The following is an 11,740-nucleotide window of genomic DNA, read 5'->3' on the forward strand; positions in this document are numbered from 1 at the left end:
AGGCACTTACTTTCGATCAACAGACAAACCCTTGTTTGTCCTTGAATGAATCTACCGCATCCTTATTTACTATCTTTTTTTGAATATACACATAAGATCCCTGCTCTTCGTTTTAATCCTATGGCCATGTCAAAAATATCTTATATCAAATATTGTCCCTATTTTAAGCATTATGCCGAAATCCGAAGGTAGGAACCGACTGAGTTTAAAAGGGTAGGGTGATGCTTCACGCCAAAAGCACTTCATTTGTTCCTACCTGCCCATACCTGCTATGCACTTCCTTTTTTTTCTCTCTTGAACATCTCTTGAAAGCCAAGTTTCCCTACACTTGTTATCGTTTCCTTTTATTCGGACAGGCACATACAATCTTTGTACTCTCAAATTTTCGTTTTTCAAGGCCTTCCGCATTACATGTACACCTTTGGCAGAAAACAGTCTGTCCGCACTTGCAAGATTCTTTCTGATGTCATCAACATTAGCCTTTCTCCAATTATGAATTTCATCCCGCAGCCCAGGACTTAATTCAGGAACATGGGTTTTGGAAGTGTTTTTAGAAGAGCATCATCATAAGCAAACAACAGAGGCAATGAGACAGATCTGCCTTATCAATAGACACGACGCAGGATAGAATGTAAAATAAGGCAACGAGAGCCGTCATAAATAAGATCAAGGAGGCTACCAATTCACGTGCAGATTGGAATAAATGTAAAAAGGACTACACTACGGTGAATCATATATTGAAAGTTTTTTCGGAACTATTCCCGAAAACAGAACAAGAGCTATTGTTATTGCAAAGGAAATATTGCGAGGCAAACTCAAAGGTCTTAACGTGGGTAAGTCACCTGGGCCAGATGGACTGCATCGCAGATTCCTGAGAGAGGTTGCTGAAGAGATAACCGTTGCCTTGATCATGATCTTTCAAGAATCGAGTGGCATGGTCCCACTCTTTAAGGAGGGAAGAAAGCGAAGGAAAGGAACTTATAGGCCGGTTAGCCTGACATCAGTAGTCAGGAAAATGTTGGAGTCAATTGTTAAGGATATGGTTTCGAAGCACTGGGAAACTAATGATAAAATAAGTCAAGGTCAGCATGGTTTCTGTGAAAGGAAATTCTGCCTGACAATCTATTGGAGTTCTTCGAGGAAGTAAAAAAGCATCGTGGACGAAGGAGAGGCAGTGGGTGTCATTTACTTGGATTTTCAGAAGGCGTTTGATAGGGTGCGACATGTGAGGTTACTTAACAAGCTAAGATCCTATGTGTTACAGCAAAGATACTGGTATCGATAGCGAAATGGTTGACCGCAGGAGGTAGCGAGTGGAAATAAAAGAGATATTTTCTGGTTGGCTGCCAGTGACTAGTGGTGCTCCTCAGGGGTCAGTATTGGGACCGCTACTTTTCACAATGTCTGTCAATGATGCAGTTAAGGGAATTAAGGGCTTTGTGGCAAAGATTGTGAATGATGCAAAGCTAGGTGGGGTACATAGTGCTGATGAAGCGGTGCGATTGCAGCAGGACTTACACAATATGGAAGAATGTGCAAAAAATTGGCAGATGGAATACAGTGTTGGGAGATTTATGGTAATGTATTTTGGTAAAAGGGTTATGATCTAAATAGGGAGAAGGTTCAAACTTCAGAGCTACAGAGGGACTTCGGAGTCCTCATGCAAGACTCCCAGACGATTAATTTACAGGTTGAATCTGTGGTAAAGCAGGCAAATGTAATATTTTTATTTATTTCAAGGGGATCGAATATAAAAGCAAGGAGATAATGCTGAGCCTTTATAAGACACTAATCAGGCCGCACCTAGAGTATTGTCAACAGTTTTGGGGCACATACTTCAGTGAGGATGTGTTGGCATTGGAAAGAGTCCAAAAGAAGTTCACGAGGATTATTTCAGGAATGAAGGGGTTAACATATGACGAGCGTTTGTGAACTTTACGCCTGTACCCACTGGAACTTAGAAGAACACAGGGGAATCTAATTGAATCCTACCGAATTTTGACTGGGTTAACTAGGGTGATGTGAGGAGTATGGCGGGGTTATCCAGAACTAGAGTGCGCAGCCTCAAGATTGAGTGACGACCTTTTAGAACAGAGGTAATGAGGTATTTTCTTTTTAGCTAGAAAGTAGTAGATCTGTGGAATGCTCTTCCACAGAATGCGTTGGAGGCCAAGCCCCTGCGTATAGTTAAGGCGGAAGTTGATCGTTTCCTGAACGGTCAGGACGTCAAGGGATATAGCGAGAAAACAGGTCTATGTGGTTGAATGCGATCCGCAATCAGCCATGATGGAATGACGGAGTTGTCTCGATGGACTGAATGGCCTACTTTTGCTCCTGCGCCTTACGTCCTATGGTCTTAACATTCTATAACCCTACAAATACACGAAAACAAAAGGTTCTTCTAGCTCAGTCTTTTCTTGATGCGAAGTGAGGGAGGATTATTCAGTGACATATTAGTGGGTGTACCTATGTGGTAGCGCTCATAAAATTACCGAGTTTTACCTTCAGGCAGAAGCTGTGGACCATATGACTAAGAACAAAAACGTTAAATTGGAGCCATTCTGAAGAAATGAAAGTATATCCACTTTAAATCAGTTGGCAGATTGTATTCAGGGATTAGTCGATCAAGATGCAATGAACCATCGAGAACCTGAGGATTAACTTTTCAAATTAAATATGATAGCTATATGCTAACCAGAAAGAAGAAAGGTGAGCAAAATAGTTTAAATGCTGTGGTAGACATTGAAATGAAACATACGTTTGTAAAAATGTGAGCAGTAGGTCATAAAGAGAACTGCGTGAAAAAGCGTAAAGTAATGAATTAAAGTAGAGAAATACTCTTCTTTGAGGGAAGTACAAATGCTAACCATAATTGTGGAAAACCAGATAAATAATATTTTCCGTGGGTATTTCAAAAAATAAAGTTAACAACGTGAGGGTCTGTCCCGCAGAAAGTGCATCTGGAAATCAATAAGAGAATGCAAGTTGACAATTGAAGAAAATAAGAAGTTAATTTGCATCAGTGTTGCTGGAATAACGATTAAAAAAAAAATCCAAGAATATTTGTAAATAGAGAATACCAGTGGAGGGACGAACAAAAGGAAACTGCTATTGAGCAATCTTCTGGCAGGTTGAAAGGCCTCGGAATATCGTGTTTATAAAAGAAGACATGGGAACAGATTAGGTCATTAGACCCATCGAGTCTGCTGTACCATTTGATCATGGCTGATTTACTTTCTCTGTCAGCCACATTCTCCTGCCTTCTCCCGTAACCTTTAACGCTTTTGCTAATCTAGAACTTCTCAACCTCCGTTTTAAATATACCCAATAAAATGGCTTCCGTAGCCATCTGTGGCAATGATTTTCTCAGATTTACCTCGCTCTGGCGATAGAAATCCCTGCTCAACATTCTACTAATTGTATATCCTCCCATTCTGAAACTGTGCTCTCTGGTCCCAGGCTTCCGTTATTTTGGAAACATCCTCTCCGTATCCACTCTATCTATGCCTTTCAAATTTCGGTAGGTTTCAATTATATTCCCGCTCATTCTTCCCAACGGAATGTGTATAGGCCTTGGGCCATCAGGTGCTCCTTAGACGTTAACCTTTTCGTTCCAGGCTCTTTAAGGAATGGTAAAGAATGACATCAAATCAGTAGAAAGATGTAACATAGGATCGGAAGATGTTGAATCCTTGTGGGTTGATTTAAGAAACTGCAAAGGTGAATGGACTTTGATGTCAGTTATATACAGGACTCCCAACAGTGGCTGGCAGGTGGACCACAGTTTACAACAGGAAATAGAAAGTCGTGTCAAAAGGGCAATGTTATGGTAGTCATGGGAGATTTTAACATGCTGGTCGATTAGGAAAATGGATTTCAAGACAGTGAGTTTGTTGAATGCCTAAGAAATGGCTTTTTAGAGCAGTTTATCGTTGAGCCTTTTAGGGGATCAGCTACACTGGATTCGGTGTTATGTAATGAATCGGAGGCGATTAGGGAGCTAAAGGTAAAAGAACCCTTAGGAACCAATTATCACAACTTGAAATCTGATAGGGAAAAAGTAACCTTTGATGTATCAGTATTTCAGTGGAGTAAGGTAAATTACAGTGCTATGATAGAGGATTTGGCCAAAGGAAATTGGAAGGACATACTGGCAGGGATATCAACAGAACAGCAATGGCATACTTTTCTGGGGAAAATAAGGAAGGTTCAGGACATATGTATTCCAAAAATGAAGAAATATTCAAATGGTAAAATAGTACAACCATGGCTGAGAAGGGAAGTCAAAGTTATTACAAAAGCAAAAGGAAGGGTGTACATCAAAACAAAAAAATAGTGAGAAGATAGAGGATCGAGAAGTTCTTTAAAAACCTACATAGAACAACTAAAAAAATCATTAGAAGGGAAACGATGAAATATGAGAAAAGCTAGCAAATAATATCAAATAGATATTAAAAGTTGTTTTAAATATCTTAAAATAGAAATAAGAGTGGATATAGGACCGCTAAAAATGAGAGAGGATGAATAATAACGGGGGACAAGGATATCGCTGATGAACTAAATGAGTATTTTACGTCAGTCTTCACTGTGGAAGACACTAGCAGTATGCCTGATGTTGTAGTGTGTGAAGGTAGAGGAGTGGGTGCGGTTAGTACTACAACAGAGAAGGTGCTCAAAAAGCTGAAGGAGCTAAAGGTACATAAGTCACGCATACCAGATGAACTGCACCCCAGAGTTCTGAAACAGGTAGCGTTAGAGATTGTGGTAGCATTAGAAATGATCTTTCAAAAATCATTGGACTCTGGCATGGTGCCAGAGGACTGGAAAATTTTAATTGATACACCACTCCTTAAGAAAGGAGGAATGCATCAGAAAGAAAATTATAGACCAGTTAGCCTGTGGTTGGGAAGATCTTAGAGTCAATTGATAAGGATGAGGTGATGGAGTAGTTGGTGACACAGGACAAGATAATATAAAGTCAACATGGTTTCCTTCAGGAAAAATCTTGCCTGATGAGATTACAATCAGGATAGATATAGGGGATGCAGTGGATGTTATACATTTGGACCTTCAGAAGGCCTTGGACAAGGTGCCACACATGAAGTTGCCTACCAAGGAACGAGCCCGTGGTATTATAGGAAAGTTACGAAAATGGTTAGAGCATTGGCTGATTGGTTGGAGGCTGCGAGTGGGAATAAAAGGAGCCTTTTCTGGTTGGCTGTCAGTGACTAGTGTTGTTTCGCAGAGGTCGGTGTTAGGACTACTTCTTTCTATGCTGTATATAAATGATTCAGATGATAGAATAGATGGCTTTGTTGCCAAGTTTTCAGACAATACAAAGATTGGTGAAGGAACAGGTAGTGTTGAGGAAACAGGTAGGATGCAGAACCAAAGAGCATTCCAGCACAGAAACAGGTCCTTCGGCCCTTCTTGGCTGTGCCAAACCATTTTTCTGTCTAGTCCCACTGACCTGAACCTGGACCATATCCCTCCATACCCTTCTCATCCATGTACCTGTCCAAGTTTTTCTTAAATGTTGAAAGTGAGCCTGCATTCATCACTTCAACTGGGTGCTCATTCCACCACTCCACTACTCTCTGTGTGAAGAAACCACCCCTAATGATGCTCCCTTTAAACTTTTCCTTTTTCACCCTTAACCCATGTCCTCTGTTTTTTTTTTCTCCCCTAGCCTCAGTGGAAAAAACCTGCTTGCATTCACTCTATCTATACCCATCATAATGTTTTACACCTCTATTAAATCTCCCCTCGTTCTTCTACGCTCCAGGGAATAAAGTCCTAACCTATTCAACCTTTATTTTTAACTCAGTTTCTCAAGTCCCAGCAACATCCTTGTTAACCTTCTCTGCAATCTTTCAACCTTATTAATATCCTGCCTGTAATTAGGTCACCAAAACTGTACACAATACTCCAAGTTCGGCCTCACCAATGTCTTATACAACCTCATCATAACATTCCAACTCTAATACTCAATGATATGATTATAAAGGACAACGTACCAAAAGCTCTCTTTACGAACCTATCTGCCTGTGACGCCACGTTTAGGGAATTATGTATCTGTATTCCCAGATCCCTCTGTTCTACTGCACTCCTCAGTGCCCTGCCATTTACCTTGTATGTTCTACCTTGGTTTGTCCTTCCAAAGTGCAACACCTCACACTTGTAGGACTTAGATTTGGACAATGGTCAAGAAATTGGCAAATAATTTGGTAGTTGAAATAAATGTGCAGTCTATTTTCTAAGCGGTGAGCTAATCCAAAAATTCGAGATATAAAGGTTCTTGGGAATCCTTGTGCAGAACACCCAAAAAGATAACGTGCAGGTTGAGTCTGTGGTGAGGAAGGCAAATGCCATGTTAGCATTCATTTCAAGAATTCTAGAATACAAAAGCAAGGATGTGATGCTGAGTCTTTACAAGACACTGGTGAGGCCTCACCTTGAGTATTGTGAACAATTTTGGGCCCCTCATCTTAGAAAACATATGCTGGAATTGGAGAAGGTCCAGAGGAGGATCACAAGGAAATTCCAGGAATGAATGGGTTATCATACGGGGACCGTTTGAGGGCTTTGGGTCTGTATTCGCTGGAATTCAGAAGGATGAGGGCGGATGTCATTTAAACCTTTCGAATGTTGAAAGGCCTAGACAGAATAGACGTGAAAAGGGTATTTCCTATGGTGGGACAAGAGGGCACAGTCTCAGGATAGGGGGCGCCCTTTCAAAACAGAGATGCGGAGAAATTTGTTGCCACATGCAGCTGTGAAGACCAGGTCGTTGGGTGCATTTAAGGCGCAGATTAATATGTTCATGATTGGACATGGCATGAAAGGTCACGGGAAGAAGACCGGGAACTGGGTTTGAGGAAGAGAACAAAAAAGGATTAGACATGATTGAATGGCAGAGCAGAGTCGATGGGCCAGATGGCCTAATTCTGATCCTATGTCATACGGTCTTATTATCGTCAATCTCATCTGGACCTTCTCCTGTGGTCGAACATTATTTCCTAGATATGGGTCGCTAAACTACTCACAATACCCCAAAATGCGGTATAACCAATGCCTTATAAATTCCCACCAATACAGGGAGACAGAAACTGATATTTTGGAACCAGGTCTCAAACAAATGAAATCTCCACTTCTTTAAAATTTTATGGTGTCAATACCATGGCTCCAGCCCTTTTACGCCTCACGAAACTCCATTTATTTTATTTCCATTATATTCTCCGGGTAGCTATTTGTACTGCCTCGCAATGCATTAATCCAGTTACTTCTACAAATTCTGAAATCAAGACTCTGACTTTCTTACATTATTCATCCCAATATTTAAGTTCATTTGCTTGATCAGCGTCCAATATCTCTGTTCCGTGTAATTCGTTTCACTCGCCTATGTTTTAATATTATGTTCCAGTAAATAAAATTCCTGGACAACATATCGCCATGACGATCCGAGGTGGAGAGAGTTGGCAACTTTACATTCCTAGTTGTTAGTATTTCAGGAGGCCTGTCCTCCTGCACAAAACTGCAATTACGAAGAAAGCACAGCAGCGCCTCTGCTTCCTCGGGAATTTGGGGAGACGCGGCACGGCATCTAAAATTTTGACAAACTTTTATAGCCGTGCAATGAAATGTATATTAACTGGCTGCATCGCAACCTGATTAGAAACACCATTGCCCTTGAACGGTAAACCTAAAAAAAGTACCAGATACGGCTCAGTGTATGACGCGTAAAGCCCTCCCAACCAAAGAGAATATCTACATGAAACTCAGCCGTAGGAAGGCAGCATCCATCATCAGGGGCCTCTATCACCCAGAACACGATCGCTTCCCGCTGTTCCCATCATGAAGAGCGTACAGGAGTCTAAGGACTCACACCACTGTGCTCAGGGACAGCTAATACCCTTCAACCATCAAGCTCAAGTACCACAGGGGATCACTTCACTCAACTTCATTTGCCTAATCATTGAAATTTGCGCTCAACCATTCACTCGCTTTCAAGGACTCTACATTTCATGTCCTTGATATTTATTGCGGATTCATGTATTATTATTTTTTTTCTTTTGTATTTTCAGTTTGTTTTCTTCTGCACTCTGGCTGAACGCCCTAGTTGGGCAGTCTTTTATTTATTTTGTTGTGGTTATTATCCACAGATTTTTTTTCAGTATGACAATGAGGAAATGTTTCTCCGGGTTATATATGGAGACCTATGCGTACTTTGACAATAAATTTACTTTGAACTTTGAGCTTTTCTGTCACAGTCTGAATTAAACCACAAAACATGGAACAGCCTGCACAAAAAGCCACATATGAGGCTGAGAAAGAAGTATAAATTCAGGTCCCTTTGGCTTAGTATGCTCATGTGGAGATCCTGCTCCAACATTTCCTTTTTCTGAGTCCACCTGCTCTATTAGCAATCCTGCTAGACCATACGTATATTTCTCATGATTGTAAGACAATTCGTCGCAGAACTGACGTCTAGTATTATGTATTCTGCGTAAAGAGAGTAAGTTTACTCGTGTTTTACGACACATTACCAGAAGTGATTTAAGAGAGTAATTGTTATTTAAGAGATGAATTCTCAGTTGTACTTTGCAACACATATGGCTTAATTCCCAAGAGTAAATCTATAGGCTTATTTTAAGTGAAGTTATTTTTCAACCATTGGGGCATTTTAGTTAGAGTCCTCTATTTCTAATCATGAACCATAATTATTACCGCACTCCTTAACATACTTGGTGAAATAAAAAGAAAGCTTAGACACATTTTAATAATACAGAAATTACCTCGTGAAATCCACTTGAATCCTTGTTCGAAGAGTTTGATGACTTTATACGTGTTTCAGGGACACATGGACCATTCGTATTACATATCGTGGGTGCAGAAGAAGTATGCGACTTTATGAGCATGAAGTCACTCATAGTTGGATCTGAACAGACTTCATAACGAAATGGTTTCGAGACAACTTCCCCTTGATAAACTTCCAAATAATTGTGTTGTATTTGTAGATTCGTGCTAGCTTTTTGAACCCCATGAAACGACTCTGCTCTCGAGAATTTTGACCCTTTCCAACAAAGGTTATTCTCAATCCTATCTTTCTTCACCTTAATGCCAAGGATTATAATCGCCACAAAGAAAACCAAGGAGGCTGAACCAAATGCGATAATCAAATAAAACTTCAAATCATATTGCCACTGACCAGGGATTTGAAACCTGCCAGGACTGGATGGTTTGTCTGCATAATCGTCTTGCACTAATACATTGATAATGACAGTAGATGAAAGGGATGGAGTTCCATTGTCCTTTACCGCAACTACAATTGATTGTTTGGAGGGATCTCTGCGCAGAAAACGACGGATGGTCCAAATTTCTCCTGTTTCGTGAGCCACGGTAAAAAGGCTTTTATCCGTGGGCAACTGAAGTTGATAGAAAAGTTGCGCATTTTGGCCAGAATCGGCATCAGTGGCTGTCACTTTTGCCACCAAATAACCAGAATCTGCAGACCTCGGTATTGTTTCTTCAGTTATAGAGTCTGCATTTGGCGGAGGTGACGCGATCAGAGGAGCATTGTCATTTTGGTCGACGATGATCACTTTAACAGTAACGTTATTACAGAGAGGAGGGATTCCCTCATCCCTTACCTGAACATTGATTTGAATTTGTTTTAGTTCTTCAAAATCAAAAGATCTTTCAGCAAATATCACACCACTTGCAGCGTTTAATGAGACGAAATTTGACGTAGGCAAACCTTGCACCAACTTATCCAGAATAACAAAGGTCATTTGACTGTTTTTATTGGAATCTGGATCAACGGCCGATACGGAACCAATTGAAACTCCCACAGCATTATTTTCTCTGACATACATTGTGAAGGAAGTCTGAGTGAAACGTGGAGCATTATCATTTATGTCTGTGACAAGAACATGGACAGTCTTGCTGGACGACAGCGGAGGGGAGCCTGCATCGGTGCATGTAATAGTAATGTTGTACTCTGGCATACTTTCACGGTCTAAGTCGCCGTGCGTGACTAATGTGTAGAAGCTACTTAAAGAGGTGTTAAGCTTAAATGGAATAGCATCGTTGATTTGGCAAAGAATATCTGCCGGATTATTAGAATCTCGGTCTGAAACTTTGAGAAAAGCTATCGCAGAATCCGTGCTAATATTCTCAGGAACAGTGCTCGACATAGTCTTTATCATTATTTCAGGACTGTTATCATTAACATCTTTAACCATTATCACAATCTTACAGTACGCTAACAATGGATGCGGGCCTCTATCCTTGGCCTGCACTGTAATCTGATAAATTTGGATTTCTTCGAAATCCACGTTACCAGTTACTGTAATGTCTCCGGTTAAGGGATCCAAGCTAAATACCTTCCGCACTTTTTCTGGAGTGTCATTATGGAAAGAATATTCTATCTTACCGTTTAATCCTTCGTCCAAATCCACCGCAGTTATTTTCGCTATTAATGTATTATGGGGGATGTTTTCAGTAATTGAAATTTCTTGCACGTTCTGTTCGCAAACCGGAGCATTGTCATTCATATCAACAACAGTAATTTTAATTTGACTGGTCCCAATCTTTCGGGGATGCCCTTCATCAAACGCGGTAAGTGTTAACTGATAAGTGGCTTGTTGCTCTCTGTCTAGCGATTTCTGCAACACCAGTTCTAGGTTGCCACTTCCTTCGCCGCCTGGTCGAAATTTCAAACCAAAGTGCCCGTTGGGGTTCAGTTGGTAGGACCGAACACCATTGGTTCCCGTGTCCGGGTCTTGCGCGCTCTGGAGAGGGAATGACGTTCCTACAATAGTCATTTCGGAGATTTCAAGATTTATCTCACTTCTCGGGAAAATCGGTTCATTGTCATTTACATCGAGAATCTCAATTTCTACACCATGTAGCGTTAGCGGACTTTCCAGCACAACCTCCAGTATCAATACGCACGTGAGGCTTTGTTCGCAGAGCTGCTCGCGGTCTATCTTTTCCTTTATGAAAAGAGTTCCTGTGTTTCTGTTCACATCGATATATTGCGTTGTGCTCTCGGACAATATCTGTAATTTTCGCTCCGTTAGAATTTTTGCATCTATTCCGAGATCTGCGGAAATATCTCCGACAAAGGCTCCAATATCCAGTTCTTCGGGGACAGAGTAGTGGATTTTCTTACAGATTAAATCCGAAACAGATACGAGCAACAGATACAAAAATTGCCATTGTCTTAATTGATTGTACATTAAGCTTGCCATTGCGGAACAAACTATCGAAATATAATTACCAGAACCGTTGATGAATGCACACCCCTTAATATTACGGCGAAAAATAGATTTTTCATAAAATTCTTTACAGCATGAGTATTGTATATTTTTAGTACGATAACCGCAGAAAATCTTCTGAGTCTTTGCGACCTTCTTTCAAACGCGATTGAAAGCACTGCCGGAAAGACTGCTGTATGTTCTTTCCACACTGCACAGTACATGGAGTTGGGGGAGGGTTGCTGGATCGCTGGCCACATATTAAAATCTCATTGGTAGACAGCGACACAAAGAGACTGGACCAATAATAACAGCAAACTATCTTAAAGCAATGGTGCCTCTACTGAACATCAGAAGAATTGCGTTCTGCATTTTCTGGTGTGCAACTTCAATTAGTTCTAAATTATTTTCTGAAATACTATTATTATTTTTCGATGGCGAATATTTGTCCTGTGACCTTATTAGGTTATTACCGTTCA

The 11,740-nt window shown here is 40.7% G+C and overlaps 1 protein-coding gene across 1 annotated transcript; it reads right to left on the minus strand.

Moving 5' to 3' along the window:
• Positions 1 to 8,765: 8,765 nt before the first annotated feature.
• On the minus strand, positions 8,766 to 11,425 carry LOC140739551 (protocadherin beta-15-like). The gene has a single exon (XM_073067946.1). It carries the CDS (start codon positions 11,253 to 11,255, stop codon positions 8,766 to 8,768), a length of 2,490 nt encoding a protein of 829 aa, XP_072924047.1. The 5' UTR covers positions 11,256 to 11,425.
• Positions 11,426 to 11,740: the final 315 nt, after the last annotated feature.

Source organism: Hemitrygon akajei, chromosome 15 (genome assembly GCF_048418815.1).
Source record: "Hemitrygon akajei chromosome 15, sHemAka1.3, whole genome shotgun sequence".
NCBI lineage: Eukaryota > Metazoa > Chordata > Chondrichthyes > Myliobatiformes > Dasyatidae > Hemitrygon > Hemitrygon akajei.

What these genes read in the sequence shown, in the direction of transcription:
- LOC140739551 (XM_073067946.1), bottom strand. Translation starts at nt 11,255, where the DNA reads ATGGCAAGCTTAATGTACAATCAATTAAGACAATGGCAATTTTTGTAT.